Genomic DNA, 26,822 nt, shown 5'->3' with positions numbered 1-26,822 from the left:
AGGCCACTGCAACACCTTGATTTTTTCCCTCTTGAACCAGGCCTTGGTTTTCTTGGCTGTGTGCTTTGGGTCATTGTCTTGTTGGAAGATGAAATGACGACCCATCTTAAGATCCTTGATGGAGGAGCGGAGGTTCTTGGCCAAAATCTCCAGGTAGGCCGTGCTATCCATCTTCCCATGGATGCGGACCAGATGGCCAGGCCCCTTGGCTGAGAAACTGCCCCACAGCATGATGCTGCCACCACCATGCTTGACTGTAGGGATGGTATTCTTGGGGTCGTATGCAGTGCCATCCAGTCTCCAAACGTCACGTGTGTGGTTGGCACCAAAGATCTCGATCTTGGTCTCATCAGACCAGAGAACCTTGAACCAGTCTGTCTCAGAGTCCTCCAAGTGATCATGAGCAAACTGTAGGCGAGCCTTGACATGACGCTTTGAAAGTAAAGGTACCTTACGGGCTCGTCTGGAACGGAGACCATTGCGGTGGAGTACGTTACTTATGGTATTGACTGAAACCAATGTCCCCACTTCCATGAGATCTTCCCAGAGCTCCTTCCTTGTTGTCCTTGGGTTAGCCTTGACTCTTCGGACAAGCCTGGCCTCGGCACGGGTGGAAACTTTCAAAGGCTGTCCAGGCCGTGGAAGGCTAACAGTAGTTCCATAAGTTTTCCACTTCCGGATGATGCTCCCAACAGTGGAGACAGGTAGGCCCAACTCCTTGGAAAGGGTTTTGTACCCCTTGCCAGCCTTGTGACCCTCCACGATCTTGTCTCTGATGGCCTTGGAATGCTCCTTTGTCTTTCCCATGTTGACCAAGTATGAGTGCAGTTCACAAGTTTGGGGAGGGTCTTAATTAGTCAGAAAAGGCTGGAAAAAGAGATAATTAATCCAAACATGTGAAGCTCATTGTTCTTTGTGCCTGAAATACTTCTTAATACTTTAGGGGAACCAAACAGAATTCTTGTGGTTTGAGGGGTTGAATAATAAATGACCCTCTGAATAAACTTTTCACAATTTAAAAAAAAAAAAACCCCCAAACATTCTTTTTTGCTGCAGTGCATTTCACACTTCCAGGCTGATCTACAGTCCAAATGTCACAATGCCAAGTTAATTCCGAATGTGTAAACCTGCTAAATCTGCAGGGGGTTGAATACTACTTGTAGGCACTGTATGTATGTGTGTATATATATATGTATATATATATATATATATATTATATAATGTGTGTGTGTGTGTGTGTGTGTATATATATATATATATATATATAATGTGTACACACACACACTATATATATATATATATATATATATATATATATATATATATATATATATAATATATATGTAATATATTATATATGTATATATATATATAATATTATATATGTAATATATTATATATGTATATATATATATAATATTATATATGTAATATATTATATATGTAATGTGCATGTATGTATGTTGTATGTGAAAGTGAACAGCTGAGATGGGGAGTTATTGGAGTTGCTGCGATTTCCACATCCTTTTCCTTCAGCTGCTCACCTGCCGTCTCTTAATGGGAATCTGTCAGCAGGTTTTTGTTACCTCATATGAGTAGCATGATGTATGAAAAGAGATCCTGAATCCAAAGATGTATCCCTTAGATTACTGGGTGCAGCCATTCTGACACAGAGCATTTTAGATTTAGTCATGGAGTAGAGCTGAGAGCGGTCCCCGCCCGCACCAGGTACTGTATAGAGATTGAACATTGACCGTGAGCTGTCAATCAGGAGGGGGCGTGCCGAACTGCAGTGCGCATGCCATTGTAGTCCAGTAATGATAATCACTTGGTGATAAAGACTTTAGTTTAAGTAAACCGCTCATGGCCTGATAAGAGAAGCACAGATGAGCTCTGTTTTTTAGCTTTTGTTTTAGCTTTTGCAGCATGCTGTCCTCAACTTACATAGCAAAAACCTGCTGACAGATTCACTTTAACTCCTGTGTTCTAGCCACAGACCACGATGAAATGGGATAAACGAATTGATATGCACCAACTCTAGCAGATGTGTGACAACCAATTCAGGCTCCTAAGTCACCACTAGAGGGCGCTCACAGCACACATTTATTGGAACAGTATAAATCTGTACACAAATAGCGGAATGATGACTGCTGGTAGCCAGAATATTGTTGATGTCTTTGTAAAAGTTGTTGGTATGTGAGGACATGAGACGTCATGCATTTCCCTGCCTGCTGAAGTCACCAGTATGTTCTCTTTGTAAGTGTCATGTAATGATTTCTTTCTAATTAGTGTTGTTTTTATTCCCACAGACTCATCATCTGCTGACAAACCATCCTGTACAACTCCCTCCACATCATCTGCCCCTGGACTAAACCCCTCTACGGTTCCTCCCTCTTCTTCCACCTCCTCCTCCTCCTCTTCTTCTACGGTCCCTGTGTCACCGGTGCCACAATCACCAATTCCTTCACTATTGCAGGACCCCAACCTCCTGCGACAGCTGCTTCCTGCCTTGCAAGCCACTCTGCAGATTAATAATTCTAATGTGGATATCTCCAAAATCAATGAAGGTACAGAACACCACTTTCCTTGCTTCTTACAAGTTTTTGGGCCATAATTGTTTGTATCTAGATATTGGAATGTTAAGAAAAAAATTAAAAAGTTTTTCTCTAAATGAAGGGTGGATTCTTGCAAGGTTTAATTTTAGACCCTTGATTCTTCTTTGGAAACATCCACACACATTGCATGTGGCTGTAGATACAGAAAGTCTGTGGCACATCACCTTATATCTCTAACTAATTTACAAGAAAAAGAGCCAAAGTAAAAAGAGTAAACTTTATTGTAAATGCATTAAAACCAAGGGTGTAATAGTAAAAAAGTACACTAGGTGGCGGCACATAACAGGAGGAGACACCATATAATACATTAGTGTAATGAATTTCACATAAATTCATATCCCACTATCCAAAATGTGAAGCCCAAACATAAGTTAGTGGCTGTAATAAGAGGGAATAGAAATGCTGACAGAATGTATCAGTGTAAACCACAATTGTGATAGGTAGAACTGACCTGTAGACACGGAATGGCGCCAATCCCTTCCCAACGTACGTTTCGGCTTTCCTATTTTGGATACTGGGATAAGGATTTGTGAAATTAATTACAATAATGAACTTTCAATAAAGTTTACACTTTTTTTTTTTTTTTACTTTGGCTCTTGGTTCTTTTTCTTGTAAATTGGTTTATTTTGCATGAACCATTATACCCATATTTATTTTTTGCGTTAGGGTGGTGGAAGTAATATATATTACATGTTATACAGTTATCTTTTTCACTTTATCCCACCTTCTCTCTGTAAAATTGGTTGAATTTTGGTAGTTAACCCATTTATCTGTAAGATGAGTTACTTTTGATTGGTGTGGATTTGTACGGGGCCTAGAATAGTGCTACATGTGATTCTATCCGAAGAGCTGATGGCATATGTAGTATATAGGTCATCAGCTGTCAAATTTGCTAACAGTATCTGCAGTCAAGGATTGGCTTTTTCTGCACAATCCCAATGCGTTGTGATTTTTGGCATTTTTAAAGGGAAACTGTCAAGTTTTTTCACTATGAAACCAAAAGTGTCACCTTGTGCTGCGCTCAATGAAGGTGCACCTTGTGCCCCGACTCCCCTTCCATACCCCGAATATAACTATATAAAACCTGACCGTTAGGCAATGTGCATGACGTCTCCTGTGTCATTCTTGTACCTGACCATAATCTCGCGCATGTGTGAGGGTGAACTGCGCCTGCGCGAGCCGGGGGAATGACTGCACAGATGCAAGATTTGGCCGAGCAGCGTGCATGATGACGGCGGCGTCATCACGTCAATCATGAAAGGAGGATGGCAAAGAAGGCCACAAGGAGGGCAAGCCCATCTGAGCCCCACAGGTCAATTAGCATACCTAATGTTCAGACTTTATAAAGTTATTTCTTTGTCGCTCCATTGGGAGCAGACAATTGGGTGTATAGCTATGCCTCCGGAGGCCACACAAAGTATTACACTAAAAGTGTAAAGCCCCTCCCCTTCTGCCTATACACCCCCCGTGCTCACGGGCTCCTCAGTTTTTATGCTTTGTGCGAAGGAGGCAGACATCCACGCATAGCTCCACAGCTTGGTCGGCAGCAGCTGCTGACCAGGTCGGATGGAAGAAAAGAGGGCCCATAACAGGGCCCCCAGCATGCTCCCTTCTCACCCCACTTTGTCGGCGGTGTTGTTAAGGTTGAGGTACCCATTGCGGGTACACAGGCAGGAGCCACATGCTGTTTTCCTTCCCCATCCCTTAGGGCTCTGGGTGAAGTGGGATCCAGGATCGGTCTCTAGGCACTGGGACCGTGCTCCCTCCGCAGCCCCTGGGAATCTGCAGGATAGGAGCTGAGTATCGTCAGGGGCAAGGCCCTGCTACTATGAGGTACTCTGTGTCCCCGTGGGGACCGCGCATGGAGCGCTGGTGCCAGACACATTACAGCACTGCTGGGTGTGTTAGTGCGCCGGACATGGAGCGCTTGTGCCAGACACTTTCCAGCACGGCTGGGTGTGTTAGTGCGCCGGACATGCAGCGCCTGTGCCAGACACTTTCCAGCACTGCTGGGTGTGTTAGTGCGCCGGACATGGAGCGCTTGTGCCAGACACTTTCCAGCACTGCTGGGTGTGTTAGTGCGCCGGACATGGAGCGCTTGTGCCAGACACTTTCCAGCACGGCTGGGTGTGCTAGTGCGCCGGACATGGAGCGCTTGTGCCAGACACTTTCCAGCACTGCTGGGTGTGTTTGTGCGCCGGGGGACTACCGCGCGGCCGCGCTTATTGCCGGCCGCGCTTCTAACTTTAGTCCCCGGCTTCTGCGGCCTAGTGTCGTTTATTCCCGCCCACAAGCCTGCCAGTCAGGGAAGGGGCGGGACGCTGCACGGATCGTCAGCGGAGGGCTGGAGCATACATTAGTATCCTCCTCCCCCCTCACTCAGTACAGTGGGGCACTGGATTCCCGCACTTTTCTTGGGCACGCCCACGATCTCCTCCTCCCCACAGAACGCCGGCAGCCATTCCTGTCAGCGATTCAGACGCTGGAGAGGAGAGACAACACAGGGAGACCCAGGCAGGGAATCCGGTGACCACACAACTGCTTTGAGCGGTCGGTAAGCAGCACCTATGGTGCTGGCCCCACTGAGTACCGAAGTGTGTATATATATATATATAGGCTTATAGGCTATACATTGCACTGTACGGTCGCTCTGTTGATTTTTGGCTATATACCCTCCTGGTTGTTCTCAGAGGAGACAACATGTCATCTGCAAAAGGCAAGGGTGCCAAAGCACAGGCGTACTTTGCAACTTGTACCTCATGTACAGCTGTACTACCGGCAGGTTCCACTGACCCTCATTGTGTGCAATGCTCGGCCCCTGTGGCACTTACTCAGCCGGAGCCTCTGCGACTGGTGGCCCAGGTGGATCCACCTACTACCACTGTCCAGGTGACAGGGACGGAGTTTGCAGCCTTTGCTGACAAACTGTCTGAGACTATGGATAAATGGTCTGCTAAAATACTGGAAGCATTGCAGTCCAGACCGGTGATTCAGGCCCCGGGCTCTATCCAATCCTTGACCCCTGGTCCCCCTCAATTGGAACAGCAAAGTGCCCCTGGGGTATCCCATAGGTCCCAGGGTGAGGTCTCTGACACGGACCGCAGTCCCAGGCCGACCAAGCGGGGTCGCTGGGAAATTCCCTCCACCTCATCACACTGTTCAGGGTCCCAGCAGGGGGACTCTCTGGAGGATGAAGCGGAGGTATCAGATCAGGATTCTGATCCTGAAGCCGCTCTCAACCTAGATACGCCTGAAGGTGACGCAGTAGTGAATGACCTTATAGCGACCATCAATCAGGTGTTGGATATTTCTCCCCCAGCTCCTACAATTGAGGAGTCTGCTTCTCAGGAGAAATTCCGTTTCAGGTTTCCAAAGCGTACATTAAATATGTTTCTGGATCACTCTGACTTCAGAGAGGCAATCCAGAAAAACCGAGACTGTCCAGACAAGCGTTTTTCCAAGCGTCTTAAGGATACACGTTATCCCTTCCCCCCCTAGGTTGTCAAGAGCTGGACTCAGTGTCCTAAGGTGGATCCTCCAATCTCCAGACTGGCGGCTAGATCCATAGTTGCAGTGGAAGATGGGGCTTCACTCAAAGATGCCACTGACAGACAGATGGAACTATGGTTGAAATCCATCTATGAAGCTATAGGCGCGTCTTTTGCTCCAGCATTCGCTGCCGTATGGGCACTCCAAGCTATCTCAGCTTGTCAGGCGCAGATTAATGCAGTAACACGTACATCTGCCCCGCAAGTGGTGTCCTTAACCAATCAGGCGTCGGCGTTTGCGTCCTACGCCATTAATGCTATCCTGGACTCTGCGAGCCGTACGGCGGTGGCATCCGCCAACTCGGTGGTACTCCGCAGGGCCATGTGGCTACGTGAATGGAAGGCAGACTCTGCTTCCAAAAAGTTCTTAACCGGTTTGCCATTGGCTGGCGACCGCTTGTTTGGTGAGCGATTGGATGAAATCATTAAACAATCCAAGGGAAAGGATTCATCCTTACCCCAGTCCAAACCAAACAGACCTCAACCACGGAAGGTACAATCGAGGTTTCGGTCCATTCGGACTGCGGGCAGATCTCAATTTTCCTCGTCCGAAAGGCCTCAGAAAGATCAGAGGAACTCCGATGCATGGCGGTCTAAGTCACGTCCTAAGAAGACCGCCGGAGGAACCGCTCCCAAAGCGGCCTCCGCATGACTTTCGGCCTCCTAAAACCGCATCCTCGGTCGGTGGCAGGCTCTCCCGCTTTTGCGACGCCTGGCTGCCACAAGTAAAAGACCGATGGGTGAGAGACATTCTATCTCACGGTTACAGGATAGAGTTCAACTCTCGTCCTCCGACTCGTTTCTTCAGAACATCTCCACCCCCCGACAGAGCCGAGGCTCTTATGCAGGCGGTGGGCACCCTGAAGGAGGAAGGAGTGGTGATCCTGGTTCCTCTTCAGCAACGGGGTCACGGTTTTTACTCCAACTTGTTCGTGGTGCCAAAAAAGGACGGATCCTTCCGTCCCGTTCTGGACCTAAAGCTGCTCAACAAGCATGTGAAAACCAGGCGGTTCCGGATGGAATCGCTCCGCTCCGTCATCGCCTCAATGTCCCAAGGAGATTTCCTGGCATCAATAGACATCAAAGATGCTTATCTCCACGTACCGATTGCACCAGAGCATCAGCGCTTCCTGCGCTTCGCCATAGGGGACGAACACCTTCAGTTCGTGGCACTACCTTTTGGCCTGGCAACAGCCCCACGGGTCTTCACCAAGGTCATGGCAACAGTGGTGGCAATCCTACACTCTCAGGGACACTCGGTGATCCCTTACTTAGACGATCTACTTGTCAAGGCACCCTCTCAAGGGGCATGCCAACACAGCCTGAACATTGCTCTGGAAACTCTCCAGAGTTTCGGGTGGATCATCAATTTTCCAAAGTCAAATCTGACACCGGCCCAATCACTGACATATCTTGGCATGTAGTTTCATACTCTCTCAGGAATAGTGAAGCTTCCGCTGAACAAACAGCGTTCACTACAGACAGGGGTGCAATCTCTCCTTCATGGTCAGTCACACCCCCTGAGGCGCCTCATGCACTTCCTAGGGAAGATGGTGGCAGCAATGGAGGCAGTTCCTTTTGCGCAGTTTCATCTGCGCCCACTTCAATGGGACATTCTCCGCAAATGGGACAGGAAGTCTACGTCCCTCGACAGGAACGTCTCCCTTTCTCGGGCAGCCAAAGCTTCCCTTCAGTGGTGGCTTCTTCCCACTTCTCTGTCGGAGGGGAAATCCTTCCTGCCCCCATCCTGGGCTGTGGTCACGACGGACGCGAGCCTGTCAGGGTGGGGAGCGGTCTTTCTCCACCACAGGGCTCAGGGGACTTGGACTCAGAGTCCTCCCTTCAGATCAATGTTCTGGAAATAAGGGCAGTGTATCTTGCCCTAAAAGCGTTCCAGCCGTGGCTGGAAGGCAAACTGATCCGAATTCAGTCGGACAACTCCACAGCGGTGGCATACATCAACCACCAAGGCGGCACACGCAGTCGGCAAGCCTTCCAGGAAGTTCGGCGGATTCTGCTGTGGGTGGAAGCCACAGCCTCGACCATATCCGCAGTTCACATCCCGGGCGTAGAAAACTGGGAAGCAGACTTTCTCAGTCGCCAGGGCATGGATGCAGGGGAATGGTCCCTTCACCCGGACGTGTTTCAGGAGATCTGTTGCCGCTGGGGCATGCCAGATGTCGACCTAATGGCGTCCCGGCACAACAACAAGGTCCCGACGTTCATGGCACGGTCTCAAGATCACAGAGCTCTGGCAGCAGACGCCTTAGTTCAGGATTGGTCGCAGTTTCAACTCCCTTATGTGTTTCCTCCTCTGGCACTGTTGCCCAGAGTGTTACGCAAGATCAGGGCCGACTGCCGCCGCGCCATCCTCGTCGCTCCAGACTGGCCGAGGAGGTCGTGGTACCCGGATCTGTGGCATCTCACGGTCGGCCAACCGTGGGTACTACCAGACCGACCAGACTTGCTGTCTCAAGGGCCGTTTTTCCATCTGAATTCTGCGGCCCTGAACCTGACTGTGTGGCCATTGAGTCCTGGATCCTAGCGTCTTCAGGATTATCTCAAGAGGTCATTGCCACCATGAGACAGGCTAGGAAACCAACGTCCGCCAAGATCTACCACAGGACGTGGAAAATATTCCTGTCGTGGTGCTCTGCTCAGGGTGTTTCTCCCTGGCCGTTTACCTTGCCCACTTTTCTGTCCTTCCTTCAATCCGGATTAGAAAAGGGTTTGTCACTAGGCTCCCTTAAGGGACAAGTCTCTGCGCTCTCTGTCTTTTTTCAGAAGCGCCTAGCCAGACTTCCACAGGTTCGCACGTTCCTGCAGGGGGTTTGTCACATTGTACCTCCTTACAAGCGTCCGTTAGAACCCTGGGATCTGAACAGGGTGCTGATGGTTCTTCAGAAACCACCGTTCGAGCCAATGAGGGATATCTCTCTCTCACGCCTTTCGCAGAAAGTGGTTTTCCTAGTAGCAGTCACTTCGCTTCGGAGAGTGTCTGAGCTAGCAGCGCTGTCATGCAAAGCCCCCTTCCTGGTGTTTCACCAGGACAAGGTGGTGCTGCGTCCGGTTCCGGAATTTCTCCCTAAGGTGGTATCCCCCTTTCATCTCAATCAGGATATCTCCTTACCCTCTTTTTGTCCTCATCCAGTTCACCAATGTGAAAAGGATTTGTGTGAGGCAAATCCTGGGATATGAAGAGGAATTATGACTGGAAGTCATAATCGCTCTCATCACTCCATGGCCGTGCCCCCTCCCTTCTTGTTCTCAGATGTCCAGCATCTGTGAAGGTGTCACATCCCAGCCATCTCCTGTGATATGGAGATTAGGTGATGTGGGAACAATGGACACAGGATGACTCCCTGCCGTGACCCTGTAGTAGGGGCTGCTATCTAATTAGCAAGGCTATGGAAGTATCCAGACAGAACGACTCCAGTAAAAAATGGTTCATATCTCGCAAGCCATATTTCCGATAAATATGGCAACCATAAAAATGGTGTCTCCGCATGCGGACGATGCTGGCACACCCTTTTTATGGGAGCAGGACCTGGGGAAATACCCCAGGCGTGATATCCGCCAATGTGGAACTAGTAGACAAGTCACGAGTCCTCTCGTTCTGTAGCTAAATTCATAGCTGTCACAATGAGAGCGTTGGCGTCCGCCTACGACGCTCCCAGGCAAAGTTATGGCCCATATTCCATGTTGTGGATTGTCCATAACTCCAGCCAGGGGTGGAGCAGTGTTCCCTGTGAGGTCACGAAGGTAGGAGGGGACCTGGATTTGCCCAGGTTGATAACCCTACTTCGGCCATTTTCCAGGGTTCTTTCGCTGGGGGTCACGTGTAGGAAACATCTGTGGGAAGGATCCTAGAAACCTGGCCTACAGCGCCCCCCTGTGGCCAGACGCACAAGGTAACTGCTGGAACTGTGTATGCCTGTTTGTAAACCATGCTTTGATTGTAACTGTACTCTGACATATGTATATTCTGTAGATTCCCTATTGTATATATTGTATTTTCTAGTGTGCGTTAGGCTGATTAAATTATATAATTAATCTTGGGCTGTTCTGTTATCTCGATCTTGAATCCCACGTCTGTGTGTTCGGCTAATAGTTACCGTGAAGCGGTTGGTGGCAGCGAGTTGTGCCAAGGATTATTGTGGGGAGGCCAGTGAGATTCGGGGAGGTTTTATATATTCCGCCCGCGGAGGTCGGGGGAATATATACCCTACTCTCACTGGGGACCCTTCAATAATCGGCATAAGTAGTATAGCGGCCTCCTTGCTTATTGTCGGGCAATTCCATAATTGGCCTGACAATAAGAGGGGCGCTAGAGAGCGCGTCACGTGCTCTGTCTGTCGGTCGGGAGGTATAAAGGAGGGGTGACCCCCACTTGTTACCCCCCGATTGTGACGTACTGGTAGCCAGCGCGGGGGATTTCTGAGTGACCCCCCCGGTGGTTCGTGACATATTGGTGGCATAGCGGTGGGATCGAGATAATAGTGTGTGTGAGTGTGAGACCCATACTCCCAGACACTAAAGACTGCCTGCAGCAGCTGTGGCTGCTGGGGTCTTCAGACCAGACCAACACTAGAGTGTCAGAGTGCAGATACTGTAAGGTGTGTGGAGGCATCAGGTGTCAGTTCTGTGTCAGTGACCAAAGTCTGCAACAATGGCTGAGAGCACCAGGAGCAAAGCCAAAGGAATGGCCGATGCTCAGGCCAGAGACGATGAGGAGTTTGTCCACGAGCCCTCCAGGAGCTCGACGCCAGAAAACCGTTCTGCAGAGGACAGCGCCCAACCTGGCAATTATGGACAAGATGAGGAGCAGCTCACCCAAGGGTCCTCAACGAGCCAGATGCCAGCCCTCCGCTCTGCAATGGACAGTGAAGCACCAGGCTCCGCAGCGGGCCGCAGATCACCACGTGCCATTCCACCGAGCCTGGGAGGCTCGGATAGCCTTCTTCAAATGGCTATGGCCCTTCTCCAGGCTGGAGACCGGGATACCTACGAGATACTCATGGCCGAGCGTGAGCGACAGGCAGCGCGTGACGCTGAGGCTGCGGAGCGGCAAGCAGTGCGTGAGGCTGCGGAGCGGCAAGCAGCACGTGAAGAGCGCCAGGCAGAGCGTGACTACCAGCTGCAGCTAGCTCAGCTCCGGCCCTCATCAGCCACACGTGACCTTCAAGACACCAAACTTCCAAAGGTCCGTGTTGAGGACTTCCCAGTGCTGGAGAAGGACGGAGACTTGGACTCTTTCTTGACTGCTTTTGAACGGATTTGCCTGCAGCACCATCTGGACAAGGACCAGTGGGCCAAATACCTGACCCCCCGTTTAAGGGGTAAGGCCCTGGATATCCTTGGGGACTTGCCTGCTGAGGCAGATCAGGGCTACGACACCATCAAGCGGGCCCTGATCCAACAGTACAACCTCACTCCAGAGTCCTACCGCAAGAAGTTCCGGAGCCTACAGAAGGGACCAAAGGACTCCTGGGCTGACCACCGGCGGGCACTTGCCCGAGCTGCCGACCACTGGACCCAAGGCCTGCAGCTTTCCACCGGACCGGAGATCCTGGACTTGTTCATCACGGAGCAACTCTTGTGGAACTGCCCTGAGGATCTCCGCCAGTTCATCCGAGACCAGAAGCCAAAGGGGTCCACGGCTACAGCTGCCCTGGCCGATGACTACACCAACAATCGGGCTCCTGAGGCCAGGAGAGCAGCCACCAGCAGCACCTGGAGAGGGGGTAAGATGAACTCTGCGACTGCCCCACCTGCCCCTAGACTGCAGGGGGTGTCCCCCTCAACTCCCCTCTCCAGGCCCGTGGCAGAACCAAGACGGTGCCACCAGTGCAACCTACCTGGACACTTCAAGGCCATGTGCCCTCAGCGTCCCAAGGCCCCGGCTCCGTCCCCGTCCCAAGGGCCGCCCAAGGTGTATTGTGTGGGTGGGGGTGGTGGTAGGTCCCTGGACAGCTTCCAACCTGTCACCGTCGGCCGGTCTGTGACCATGGGACTGCGAGACAGCGCCTCGGAGGTGACTCTGGTGCGGCCTGAGATGGTGTCCCCCCAAGACTTGTTCCCTGGAAAAACCCTCGCTGTCTCCGGGATTGGAGGCATTGACCCGGCGCTGCCTGTTGCTGACATTTATGTGGACTGGGGCGCAGGGCGAGGGGTGAGGGAGGTGGGGGTAACTGATCGGATCCCCGCAAACGTGCTACTTGGGACAGATTTGGGGCAGATAACCTCCCAGTTTGGGCCCCAACCAAGGGCTGAACCTTCAGCCAGTACTGACATGCCTCCGGACAATGTTAATGTGTTATCTATGAATGATGTAAGGGAGGAGGGAGTGAACTCTGATATTTCTGCTTGCATAGACACCATAGACACACACACAGCTGCAGCTGTGACAGGGGAGGGGGTCAGAGAAAGGTGTGACAATGCCTCTACAAGTAATCAGCCTGTGAGCTGGGATCTGTTGCCCTCTGCAGGGATAAGCCGAGAGCAGGGTGCTGCAGGGGGAGGACCAGTGTGTGGGGTGGGGGCTACCACAGCAAATGTGGGGTCCCCAGAGATTTCACAGCGGGGTTCTGTTGCTGCAGGAGGGGAACAGGCAGGTGAGATTGGGGCCGGTCCAGGAGCGGAAGTGCTCCCAGGTAAGATCTCGGTGCATGGTTCCCCCACAACCGGGGTGTCAGGAAGCCAGGTAGGTCTGCCTGAACCGGCGACTTGGTCAGGAACGGAGGAGGAGCAGGCACGACCCACGGTCGCAGCGGCTGTGGCCGCTGTCACCCGCAGTGGGAGTGCTGGAAGCCAAGGGGCCTCCCAGAGGTCCGATAGCTCTTCCCCTTCTGACCCAGTGGCAGCCGAGTCAGGTGGAGGCCAGGACACAGGTCCCGGGGTACTGACCGAAGATGTGACAGTCTCGTCGATTCTGGCCACATCTAGTCAGGGGTTTCAGGCAGCGTTAGAAGCTGACGACAGCCTGAAAGCTCTTAAGGAGCAGGCGGCACAGCCTCCCTCGGACTCGGACCCGGAGCGAGTGGTCTGGGACCAAGGACGGCTGTACCGGGCCACGGTCCAGCAGGGTTCACCGGAGGCGTGGCCCAGGGACCGACAGTTGGTGGTACCCTATCCGTTCCGGACGGAGTTGTTGCGGATCGCACATGAGATTCCGATGGCCGGACACCTAGGGATCGCTAAGACCAAGGCCAGGTTAAACCAGCATTTCTACTGGCCAAAAATGGGGGCCGATGTGGCTGCCTACTGCCGTTCGTGTGAAACCTGTCAGAGAGTGGGGAAGGCGGGGCCACACCCCAAAGCCCCACTAGTATCTCTGCCAATCATCGATGAGCCTTTCAGGAGGGTGGCTGTGGATCTGGTCGGCCCGCTGGCCATCCCCAGCAGCTCCGGGAAGCGCTTCATACTGACGGTAGTGGACTATGCCACCCGGTACCCAGAAGCAGTGGCCTTGTCGTCCATTCGGGCTGACAAGGTGGCCACCGCATTGCTGGAGATTTTCTCCCGAGTGGGTTTTCCCCAGGAAATGCTCACTGACCGGGGGACCCAATTCATGTCCCAGCTGATGGAGGCCCTCTGTAAGCAAGTCCAGGTGCGACATCTGGTGGCCAGCCCGTACCATCCACAGACTAATGGCCTGTGCGAGCGGTTTAATGGCACCTTAAAGCAGATGCTTAAGATGTTGGTCGACTCCCATGGGCGTGACTGGGAGCGGTATCTCCCACACCTGTTATTTGCTTACCGGGAGGTTCCACAGGCCTCAACAGGATTCTCACCGTTTGAGCTCCTGTACGGGCGACGTGTGCGGGGCCCCCTGGCTCTGGTGAAAGAGGCTTGGGAAGGGGATTTGGCCACCCCTGGAGTGTCGGTTATCGAGTATGTCGTGCGCTTCCGGGACAAAATGCAGGCCTTGACGCAACTGGTACACGACAATATGGCTCAAGCCCAGGCCGATCAGAAGCGTTGGTACGACCAGAACGCTTGTGAGAGGACCTACCAAGTGGGTCAAAAGGTGTGGGTACTGGTCCCCGTACCACAGGACAAGCTTCAGGCAGCCTGGGAAGGCCCATACCTCGTGTACCAGCAGCTCAACCCTGTAACGTACCTGGTCACCCTGGACCCTGCCCGTGGAAGGCGGAAGCCCTTCCATGTGAACATGATGAAGGCACATCATGAGCGGGAGGCATGTGCGCTCCCCGTGTGCAACCTGCCCGAGGAGGGAGAAGCGGAAACCCTCTTGGATATGCTAGCCCAGGTTAGGGCAGGCGGATCCATTGAGGATGTGGAGGTTGGCCACCAGCTCTTGGAGGACCAACGGTCCCAGCTGTGGGCCACCCTACACCCCTTCCGGGGGTTGTTTACCAACCAGCCCGGAAGGACTGACTTGGCTGTCCATCACGTGGACACTGGGGATCATCCCCCGATCCGGCGTTCAGCATATCGGGTCTCCCTGGAGGTGCAGCAACACATGCGCCAGGAGATTGACGAGATGCTGAAGCTGGGGGTGATCCAGGCATCCAACAGCGCTTGGGCCTCGCCTGTAGTCCTCGTCCCTAAGAAGGACCGAACCACTCGGTTCTGCGTGGACTACAGGGGGCTCAATGCTGTCACGGTCGCCGATGCGTACCCAATGCCACGCATCGATGACCTGCTCGATCAGTTGGCCGGGGCTCAGTACCTGACCATCATGGACCTGAGCCGGGGATATTGGCAGATCCCCCTGACTCGCAAGGCCAGGGAACGCTCTGCCTTTATTACCCCATTTGGACTGTACGAGTCCACGGTGATGCCATTCGGGATGAGGAATGCCCCTGCCACCTTCCAGCGGATGGTCAACACCCTGCTCAAGGGACTTGAAGGGTACGCGGCCGCGTACCTGGATGACATTGCCGTCTTCAGTCCCACCTGGGAGGACCACCTAGAGCATCTAGCACAGGTGCTCAGGCGGATCCACCGGGCAGGTTTGACCATCAAGCCGGGAAAGTGTCAGCTGGCCATGAGCGAGGTCCAGTACCTCGGTCACCGGGTAGGTGGGAGAACACTGAAGCCCGAGCCTGAGAAAGTGGAGGCCATCGCATCCTGGCCCACCCCCAGGACCAAGAAGCAGGTGATGTCCTTCTTGGGGACCGCTGGGTACTATAGGAGGTTTGTTCCATGCTATAGTAGCCTGGCAAAGCCCTTGACGGACCTCACCAAGAAGAAGCTGCCCTCTGCAGTCGATTGGACAATGGACTGCGAGACAGCCTTCCGGGCCCTAAAGGACGCCCTGTCCAGCCCGCCCGTGCTACAGGCAGCCGACTTCACGCGGCCGTTTGTAGTACAGACCGACGCCAGTGACTTCGGCCTCGGTGCGGTGCTCAGCCAGGTGGACTCTGCGAGCCAAGAGCACCCAGTCTTGTACCTGAGCAGGAAGCTGTTACCAAGGGAAGTGGCCTATTCCACGATGGAGAAGGAGTGCCTGGCCATAGTGTGGGCCCTGCAGCGTCTGCAACCCTATCTATACGGGCGCCACTTCATCGTGGAGACGGACCACAATCCCCTCAGCTGGTTGCACACCGTCTCTGGGACGAATGGGCGATTGTTGCGATGGAGCCTTGCGCTCCAGCAATACAACTTCACCATTCGCCACAAAAGGGGCCGTGACCACGGTAACGCAGACGGGCTGTCCCGACAAGGAGAGGTCGCGCACGGGCGCACGGGGGAACACCGGAGTGTGCTGCCCCCTAGCGCCCTCAAAAGGGGGGAGGTGTGAGGCAAATCCTGGGATATGAAGAGGAATTATGACTGGAAGTCATAATCGCTCTCATCACTCCATGGCCGTGCCCCCTCCCTTCTTGTTCTCAGATGTCCAGCATCTGTGAAGGTGTCACATCCCAGCCATCTCCTGTGATATGGAGATTAGGTGATGTGGGAACAATGGACACAGGATGACTCCCTGCCGTGACCCTGTAGTAGGGGCTGCTATCTAATTAGCAAGGCTATGGAAGTATCCAGACAGAACGACTCCAGTAAAAAATGGTTCATATCTCGCAAGCCATATTTCCGATAAATATGGCAACCATAAAAATGGTGTCTCCGCATGCGGACGATGCTGGCACACCCTTTTTATGGGAGCAGGACCTGGGGAAATACCCCAGGCGTGATATCCGCCAATGTGGAACTAGTAGACAAGTCACGAGTCCTCTCGTTCTGTAGCTAAATTCATAGCTGTCACAATGAGAGCGTTGGCGTCCGCCTACGACGCTCCCAGGCAAAGTTATGGCCCATATTCCATGTTGTGGATTGTCCATAACTCCAGCCAGGGGTGGAGCAGTGTTCCCTGTGAGGTCACGAAGGTAGGAGGGGACCTGGATTTGCCCAGGTTGATAACCCTACTTCGGCCATTTTCCAGGGTTCTTTCGCTGGGGGTCACGTGTAGGAAACATCTGTGGGAAGGATCCTAGAAACCTGGCCTACAGCGCCCCCCTGTGGCCAGACGCACAAGGTAACTGCTGGAACTGTGTATGCCTGTTTGTAAACCATGCTTTGATTGTAACTGTACTCTGACATATGTATATTCTGTAGATTCCCTATTGTATATATTGTATTTTCTAGTGTGCGTTAGGCTGATTAAATTATATAATTAATCTTGGGCTGTTCTGTTATCTCGATCTTGAATCCCACGTCTGTGTGTTCGGCTAATAGTTACCGTGAAGCGGTTGGTGGCAGCGAGTTGTGCCAAGGATTATTGTGGGGAGGCCAGTGAGATTCGGGGAGGTTTTATATATTCCGCCCGCGGAGGTCGGGGGAATATATACCCTACTCTCACTGGGGACCCTTCAATAATCGGCATAAGTAGTATAGCGGCCTCCTTGCTTATTGTCGGGCAATTCCATAATTGGCCTGACTATAAGAGGGGCGCTAGAGAGCGCGTCACGTGCTCTGTCTGTCGGTCGGGAGGTATAAAGGAGGGGTGACCCCCACTTGTTACCCCCCGATTGTGACGTACTGGTAGCCAGCGCGGGGGATTTCTGAGTGACCCCCCCCGGTGGTTCGTGACAATTTGCACTTGTTAGATCTGGTGAGAGCACTCAGATTCTACATTTCTCGTACGGCGCCCCTGCGCCGCTCGGATGCACTCTTTGTCCTTGTCGCTGGCCAGCGTAAAGGGACACAAGCTTCCAAGTCAACCCTGGCTCGGTGGATCAAGGAACCAATTCTCGAGGCTTATCGTTCCTCCGGGCTTCCGGTTCCCTCAGGGCTGAAGGCCCATTCTACCAGGGCCGTGGGAGCGTCCTGGGCTTTGCGGCACCAGGCTACGGCTCAGCAGGTGTGTCAGGCAGCTACCTGGTCGAGCCTGCACACTTTCACGAAACACTATCAGGTGCATACCTATGCTTCGGCAGATGCCAGCCTAGGTAGGAGAGTCCTTCAGGCGGCGGTTGCCCACCTGTAGGACGGAGCCGGTTACGGCTCTATTATGAGGTATTATTTACCCACCCAGGGACTGCTTTTGGACGTCCCAATTGTCTGGGTCTCCCAATGGAGCGACAAAGAAGAAGGGAATTTTGTTTACTTACCGTAAATTCCTTTTCTTCTAGCTCCAATTGGGAGACCCAGCACCCGCCCCTGTTTTTTGTGTACACATGTTGTTCATGTTGAATGGTTTCAGTTCTCCGATATTCCTTCGGATTGAAGTTACTTTAAACCAATTATAATTTTTTCCTCCTTCTTGCTTTTGCACCAAAACTGAGGAGCCCGTGAGCACGGGGGGTGTATAGGCAGAAGGGGAGGGGCTTTACACTTTTAGTGTAATACTTTGTGTGGCCTCCGGAGGCATAGCCTATACACCCAATTGTCTGGGTCTCCCAATTGGAGCTAGAAGAAAAGGAATTTACGGTAAGTAAACAAAATTCCCTTCATTCTGGGTCTGGAAGGGAAGTCGGGGCACAAGGTGCACCTTCATAGAGCGCAGCCCAGGAGCTGCAGAAGGTGACACATTTGGTTTCATAGTGAAAAAACTGGTGACAGGTTCCCTTTAAGGACACTTAAAGGCGTTTACCATCTCTGCAAGTAATGGCATATCGCTACAATAGGCCGTGATTTAAAGGTGGTTTTCTCATGTTTGTTCTTCAGGAGCGCACAGATCCCCCTTCCTTCTGGCTTGCAGGGGGAGCAGTGGCTCGATGGATAATTTGGACCATCTCACAGCCGGGCCGAGCGGTGTGCTTGTAAGCTCCTTGCCTAGGAGTCCGGCCACCGCTTATAGACTGCAGTTGTGGCCGGTAACCCAGGCAACGGGAAATAAACTATAAAATGAAAAATCCTACCTTTTTTAGTAAAAAAGGATTTTATTAATGAGTTACAAAGTTGCTTGCTTTTACAAGATACTTAACAATTTTAGCAATATGTTATGATAATAGCCCTTTAATGAATGAATGGGGTGCAACCTCTGAGACCTCTATAAGCTGGAGTATGAAGGGGCCACAGCTACGGTCCAGCACTGCGTACTTCTCTTTTTTTTCTTTTCTCTGTACTGATGGGTTCTTGTCAGCTTTATTGAAGTGGATAGGACTTTGCAGGGAAAAGCTGAAGAGGATGCGTCAGTTTGTGCTGCATATGGCCCCTTCATTCAGACTGGTTGGGGGTCCCAGCTGGGACTGTTAAGAGACTTCTGAGAAAGCTGCAAATGAGAGCCGTCTGCTACTGCTATCTCTCCACTTCCAGTGCCCCACAGATGGGATGCTTAATCCTCTTACCAATGGTCTATTGCTCCCTCATTCACACAGGTATAAATGTCATTTTTTCTTTTTTTCGCTGGAATATGAGCAGTCTTGGTGCCCATTTGCTGGGATGATTGTTTTCTTAACCACCATCTGGATCACAGCGAGGCTTGGTCTAAGCTTTGGTTTGTGTGCTCGAGTAGCATACATGGGTACTGTACACATGTATGTATTGAACGTTGATTTTTAGGAATTGGTTGTCTGCTTCATTCACATTTTGCTACAAACTTGAATTTTTATGCATTTCCTACAAAGTGTAAAGTTTTACTGGAAAATTGCATGAAGGCGCCTCTGATTATAAAGTGCTCAGTGGTCTTTTTTTGAAAGGAGTCGTCGGGTACATTGAGAACGTACATGGGCGTGAAGGCAGGAGGTCCCTGTTATATATAATTTATTCAGGCTTTGGAGACCTTTTGACATGGGAAAACTTTTTTTTACATATGTTGTATAAGCAAACCACAACAAACTTGAATGAAGTCTGCAATTTTCATTATTTCATTCATTTGCACACCCTGATATGCATTATGCAGCGTGATGTAAGTTTCAGCTTTTTCTATTAGGGGTGTGTTTCTGTGATTGCCAGTAATGTAAGCTGGACGTAAAGTCTGTGCATATCCAGGGCATTGCTGTCTTTCGTAGCTCATATGTCAGTACCACTTATATTACTCTCCATATGCTTTTGTCCTCATCTACAACTTTTTATCTGCCCTCCCTGAAACTCTGCATGCTTTATTCCATATTTATAATGTGGAGATCTTGTTTAATCTGCTCTCCCTAAGCCTCTACATGCTTTATTCCATATCTACATTGTGGAGATCTTGTTTTATCTGCCCTCCCTAAGGCTCTACATGCTTTATTCCATATTTATAATGTGGAGATCTTGTTTAATCTGCTCTCCCTAAGCCTCTACATGCTTTATTCCATATCTACATTGTGGAGATCTTGTTTTATCTGCCCTCCCTAAGCCTCTACATGCTTTATTCCATATTTATAATGTGGAGATCTTGTTTAATCTGCTCTCCCTAAGCCCTCTACATGCTTTATTCCATATCTACATTGTGGAGATCTTGTTTTATCTGCCCTCCCTCAGCCTCTACATCAGGGGTCTCAAACACGCGGCCCCTGAGGCTGTTTGTTGCAGCCCGCAGTCCCCGTGACAATCGCGGCTCTGTGCTGCATTTGAATCCATCTACGGTGCCACGCAAGGAGCTGTCAGTTCTATCCCAGTTGCTGCTGCTGTCTGCCAATCAGATGAAAGGAGGTGACGTCATACAGCGATGTCACTTCCTTGCATCTGATTGGCAGGCAGCAGCCATTGGTCCAGACACAGCTCCTCTGCGCGGCACCCCAAATGGATTCAAATGCAGTGAAGTTCCTGCCGGCGCCGACCCTCAGGATAGAGCCGCGATCGTCACGGGCCGCAACAAGCAGGTAAGGTACGTGCTCAAGATCAGGACCCGCTGTGTCCTGGACACAGCCGGTCCTGATTGGCGGGGCCGCAAGTCTCCTCCTTAGGAGACCGCAGCTGCTCGTGCCTGCTATCGGGGTTCGGGCCGCTGCGGTCTCTTCGCTGTGCTCTGGGAGGACACTTCTGACTCCGCAGCATAAATTCACATGCTGCGGCCTTTGGAAGCTGCACCGCAGTTCCGTGTTCACTGTGGGCCGTACACGCACAGTGGGCATGGGGGTTTTTAGAAATCCCATGCCCACTGTGCTTTTACCGTACATAGCAGGGTTTTGGACGCAGCTGAAGCATGCTGCATCCAAAACTCTGCAAGTACTGATCGTAGGCACACAGGGAATGGAGGAAAGGTGAGGAGAATTTTTTTTTTTTTGTTTGCGTATTACTAAAGGGTGGGCAGAATACTACAGGGATGGCCACAATGCTACAGGGATGGGCAGAATACTACAGGGATGGGCAGAATACTACAGGGATGGCCACAATACTACAGGGATGGGCTGAATACTACAGGGATGGGCAGAATACTACAGGGATGGCCACAATACTACAGGGATGGGCTGAATACTACAGGGATGGCCACAATACTACAGGGATGGGCTGTATACTACAGGGATGGGCTGAATGCTACAGGGATGGCCACAATACTACAGGAATGGGCTGAATACTACAGGAATGGGCTGAATGCTACAGGGATGGCCACAATACTACAGGGATGGGCAGAATACTACAGGGATGGCCACAAAACTACAATAGTGGGCAGAATATTACAGGGATGGCCACAATACTACAGGGATGGGCTGAATGCTACAGGGATGGCCACAATACTACAGGGATGGCCACAATACTACAGGGATGGGCTGAATGCTACAGGGATGGGCTGAATGCTACAGGGATGGGCTGAATGCTACAGGGATGGGCTGAATGCTACAGGGATGGGCTGAATACTACAGGGATGGGCTGAATACTACAGGGATGGGCTGAATACTACAGGGATGGGCTGAATACTACAGGGATGGGCTGAATACTACAGGGATGGGCTGAATACTACAGGGATGGGCTGAATACTGCAGGGATGGGCTGAATACTACGGGGATGACCACAATGCTACAGGGATGGGCTGAATGCTACAGGGATGGGCTGAATGCTACAGGGATGGGCTGAATGCTACAGGGATGGGCTGAATGCTACAGGGATGGGCTGAATGCTACAGGGATGGGCTGAATGCTACAGGGATGGGCTGAATGCTACAGGGATGGGCTGAATGCTGCAGGGATGGGCTGAATGCTGCAGGGATGGGCTGAATGCTGCAGGGATGGGCTGAATGCTGCAGGGATGGGCTGAATGCTGCAGGGATGGGCTGAATGCTGCAGGGATGGGCTGAATACTGCAGGGATGGGCTGAATACTGCAGGGATGGGCTGAATACTACGGGGATGACCACAATGCTACAGGGATGGGCAGAATACTACAGGGATGGGCAGAATACTACAGGGATGGCCACAATACTACAGGGATGGGCTGAATGCTACAGGGATGGGCAGAATACTACAGGGATGGCCACAATACTACAGAGCACAATACTACGGGGATGGGCTGAATACTACGGGGATGGGCTGAATACTACGGGGATGGGCTGAATACTACGGGGATGGGCTGAATACTACGGGGATGGGCTGAATACTACGGGGATGGGCACAAGACTGCGGGGATGGCCACAATACTACAGGGCAAAATACTACAGGGCGCAAGGATGGGCAGAATATTACAGGGCACTATACCACAAGGATGATCACCTTACTACAGGGCACACGGATGGGGACATTACTGCAGCATGGGCACATTACTACAAGATGAAGATTACTATATGATGCTGCTAATTGTAAAACAATTACAAGAAGGTGATAAAATGTAAAAAAAAAAAAAATGAATTCTAAAGCATGACATTTTTGTTACATTAAAAATGCTTTTCTGTATATAAACTTAACAAAAAAAAGTGCATGTTTGTTATAATAAACAAGCGAAAAATATTTAAAACAAGTGATCCAAGATGTATAGAAAAAAAAACATGGATTCATTAAAAATATTCACTGTCCTGCAAATACTGCCCCCCTCAGTTTTTTTTTTTTTTATGCGGCCCATGCACCCAGCTGAGTTTGAGACCCCTGCTCTACATGCTCTATTCCATATCTACATTGTTGAGCTCTTGTTTTATCTGCCATCCCTGAGCCTCTACATGCTCTATTCCATTTCTACACTGTGGAGATCTGTGTAAAACAATTTCCCCCCTCCCAGCTCAAACAGAGAATGGAGGGGGGCAACAGAAAGCTGTCGGGGAAGGGGGCATATTCTGTACAAGACTGTACCTGGCCTTTTAACTTATCAGTAAGGCTAAGTTCACATTTCCGCTAAAATGTATCAGTCGAAATCCGCTGCTATGGTAAACAACGGAATCCGTTTAATGGATTCCGTTGTGTCCCATAGACTTGCATTAGTGGCGGATTGCGACTGATGACCCTGCGTTGCGGTCCGTCGTTTTTTGACTGACCGCCGGGCGGGGAGCAACGCAGAATGTAACGTTTTTCGGGCAGTCGAAAACAACGCACTGCGCGGGAATCCGTCGCCATCCGTCACACTTGCAATGTATGTCTATGGTGCTGGATTCAGTCATGCTCTACTGAGCATGGCCAGCATGTTTGGCACGCCCACTGGGCTGTCCCAAACACAAACGGATCATGACTGACTGATCCGTCAAAAAACGGACGCACAGCGGATGTAACGGGCGCAACCGATCCGTTTTTTCACAGGATTCCTGCGAAAGGAATCCAGTGAAAAACACATCAGTTGCATCAGTTGACATCTAAAAAACAACTGATCCGTTGCTGACGGACCTGACGGATTGAAAACGGAAGTGTGAACTTAGCCTTAGGCTAAGTTCACATTTCCGCTAAAATGTATCACACAATCCGCTGCTCTTGTAAACAACGGAATCCGTTTAGCGGATTCCGTTGCTCCCATAGACTTGTATGAGCAGCGGATTGTGACTGATGATGCTGCGTTGCACCCTCCGCCCGACTGATCAGGCGGGAGGGAGGAACGCAGCATGTAACGTTTTTTGAGCAGCGAGATCCGTCGGATTTCGCTGCGCATGCTCTCTGGCTCCCTGCACACGTCACCAGCTTTGGTTGGTTACCCGATATTTACCCTGGTTACGGTGCAAGGAACCAGCGCTAAGCGGTGTAGGCCCGTAACCAAGGTAAATATCGGGTAACCAAGGTAAACCGGGTGCTTTGCTATCCGATATTTAGTCTGGTTACGTGTGCAGGGAGGCCGACACTTCCCCGCTCGGCCCCGCCCCCTCCCGCACTCCGCACGTGTGTACACACACACCTGTCCCCAGCCATGCAGACAAGCACTGCCATTGACACCCTCGTCTGGCCCCACCCCCTCCCGCACTCCGCATGTGCACACACACACACACATACATACATACATACATACATACATACATACATACATACATACATACATACATACATACATTCACTCACTCACAGATACTCACCTGTCCCCAGCCATGCAGACCGCAGCACTGCCACTGACATCCTCAGCGCCTGGCCCCGCCCCCCGCTCGGCTCCGCCCCCTCTCGCATTCAGCATGTGTATACACACACACACACACACACACACACACACACACACACACACACACACCTGTCCTGCAGTCCCTGCGGCACTGACGTCCTCAGTGCCATGGCTCCGCCCCCCCGCACACAACGGAATCCGACAAAGAATTCTGTTCTTTGTCATCCGTTGTACAGCGCATCAGTCACATGCGTCAAGCGACGCATGTGACTGATACAAAACAACGGAAATGTGAACTTAGCCTAACATAGACTTTTTTTTTAAAGTGAATGAATTGAAATAAGACTCGTCCACTTTCTAAATTCCATTTCCCTTTTAATACATAAATTCTGGTCATGGTTTCCTACAAATTTATAATGTTCCTCTGTTATTCCACATAGTAATGGATAAATGAGGGGGCTGTTAAGGTACCGTCACACTAAACAACTTACCAGCGATCCCAACAATGATACAACCTGATAGGGATCGCTGGTAAGTTGCTAGGAGGTTGCTGGTGAGAGGTCACACAGTCAGACGCTCCAGCGATCCCACCAGTGACCAGCCACCAGCGACGCATTGAAGCGATGCTGCGCTTGGTAACTAAGGTAAATATCGGGTAACCAACCCGATATTTACCTTTGTTACCAGCGCACGCAGCTACATGTGCAGAGAGCAGGGAGCAGCACTCACCGCTTAGGCTACTTTCACACATCCGGTTTTTGCTCTGCGGCACAATACGGCACTCTGCAGAAAAACCGCAACCGTTGTTTTTGCCGCCGGTTGCAGGTTTTTTTTGCATAGACTTACATTAGTGCCGTATTGTGCCGCATGGGCTTGCGTTCGGTCCGGCTTTTGCCGCATGCGGCAGATTTAGCCGATGCCGCGGCCGGATGGAACGTTGCCTGCAACGTTTTTTGCTTCGGCAAAAAAAAACGCATCGCGCCACATCCGGCCGCTGCGGCGCATTTTCAATGCATGCCTATGGACGCCGGATGCGGCGTGATGCGGAAAAAGACGCATCCGGCCGCCGCATGCGGTTTCTTCCACTGCGCATGCTCAGTAGTGTGCTGCAACCGGAAAAAACCTGACTGGCCGCATGTAAAAACTTATGCAAAGGATGCGGTGTTTTCGCCGCATCCGTTGCATAGGTTTCACAGCCGGATTGAGCCGCAGTGCTCAAACCGGATGTGTGAAAGTAGCCTTAGCGCTGGCTCCCTGCTCTCCTGATTACAGCACACATCGGGTTATTTACCCGATGTGTGCTGCAGCTACATGTGCAGAGAGCAGGGAGCAGCGCACACTGCTTAGCGCTGGCTCCCTGCTCTCCTAGCTACAGTACACATTGGGTTAATTACCCGATGTGTACTCTGCTACACGTGCAAGGAGCAGGAGCCGGCACTGACAGTGAGAGCGGCGGAGGCTGGTAACGAAGGTAAATATCGGGTAACCAAGGACAGGGCTTTTTGGTTACCCGATGTTTACCGTGGTTACCAGTGTCCGCAGAAGCCGGCTCCTGCTGCCTGCACATTTAGTTGTTGCTCTGTTGCTGTCACACACAGCGATCTGTGCTTCACAGCGGGAGAGCAACAACTAAAAAATGGTCCAGGTCATTCAGCAACAACCAACGACCTCACAGCAGGGGCCAGGTTGTTGCTGGATGTCACACACAGCAACATCGCTAGCAACGTCGCTGTTACGTCACAAAAGTTGTTAGTTAGCAGCGATGTTGCTAGCGATGTTGCTTAGGCTATGTGCGCACTGGGAAATGGAATTTTCTTGAGAAAATTCCGCATGCTCTCAAAGATTACCGCACCCGCGGTAAAAAACCGCGGGAAACCGCACCCGAAAACCGCATGCGGTTTGCTGCGGTTTTACCGCGGTATTATTCGCGCTATGCCGCGGTTTTGCCGCGTGCGGGTTGGGATGTGCTTTATTGCATTCAATGCAATAAAGCACATTGGAAAAAAAAAAAAAGTCATTTAATTCTGAGATAGTAGATAGATAGACAGAAGAATAGATAGAGGGATAGATAGATAGATAGATAGATAGATAGATAGATAGAGGACAGATCGCTGCATTTCCCACGGTCGGCAGTGAGTTCACATTACCGGCCGTGGGAAATGACCGGTAATTACCTCTGCTGTCTGCTGCATTCATTCAGCCTGTGTCTGTGACAGTCGCGGCTGGATGTCAGCAGCGCAGGACCTGTGGATTATGCCGGAGCTGTGTGGATTACGCCGGAGCTTTGGTGCGGGAGGGGTTAATAAAATGGTGAACGAGGCTTGTTGGTTTTATTTAAAATAAACGATTTTTCGGTGTCTGTGTTTTTTTCACTTTACTTACGGGTTGATCATGTCAGCTGTCACATAGACGCTGCCTTGATCAAGCCTGGGGTTAATGGCGGTGATCCCCCACCATTAACCCCTTGTATTACCCTGCCGCCACTGCTACACGGCGGCAGGAAGATCCGAGGACACTCCCGGTGCTGCCGCATAATGCATGCGACAGTCCAGGGGCAGCTGCGGCTGATATTCTCGGCTGCGGGAGGGGGAGTGAGGCGGGGGACATTAACCCTGCTCCTCTCCCTCCCCAGCCTGAGAATAGCGGGCCGCCGCTGTGTGCTTACCTCGGCTGGACGGTAAATATGCAGCGGAGCCCACGTTCTTTGTTTTCTATATTTCCGTTTTCTTTCTATGTGTGTTCTATGTCTGTGTTCTATGTCTGTGTTCTATGTCTGTGTTCTATATGTGTGTTCTATGTCTGTGTTCTATGTCTGTGTTCTATGTCTGTGTTCTATG

The 26,822-nt window shown here is 51.2% G+C and overlaps 1 protein-coding gene across 2 annotated transcripts in view; it reads left to right on the top strand.

Moving 5' to 3' along the window:
- WAC (WW domain containing adaptor with coiled-coil) overlaps positions 1-26,822 on the top strand; it is a 171,014-nt gene that overhangs the window by 124,561 nt on the left and 19,631 nt on the right. For both annotated transcript variants that reach the window (XM_075315521.1, XM_075315520.1), the window contains one exon: positions 2,310-2,567. In XM_075315521.1, coding sequence (XP_075171636.1) covers positions 2,310-2,567 — 258 coding nt within the window. The remainder of the gene's footprint in view (positions 1-2,309; positions 2,568-26,822) is intronic.

Source organism: Anomaloglossus baeobatrachus, chromosome 6 (genome assembly GCF_048569485.1).
Source record: "Anomaloglossus baeobatrachus isolate aAnoBae1 chromosome 6, aAnoBae1.hap1, whole genome shotgun sequence".
NCBI lineage: Eukaryota > Metazoa > Chordata > Amphibia > Anura > Aromobatidae > Anomaloglossus > Anomaloglossus baeobatrachus.
The sequence above is the reverse complement of the archived record's forward strand: the minus strand, read 5'-3'. Positions and strand labels throughout refer to the sequence as shown.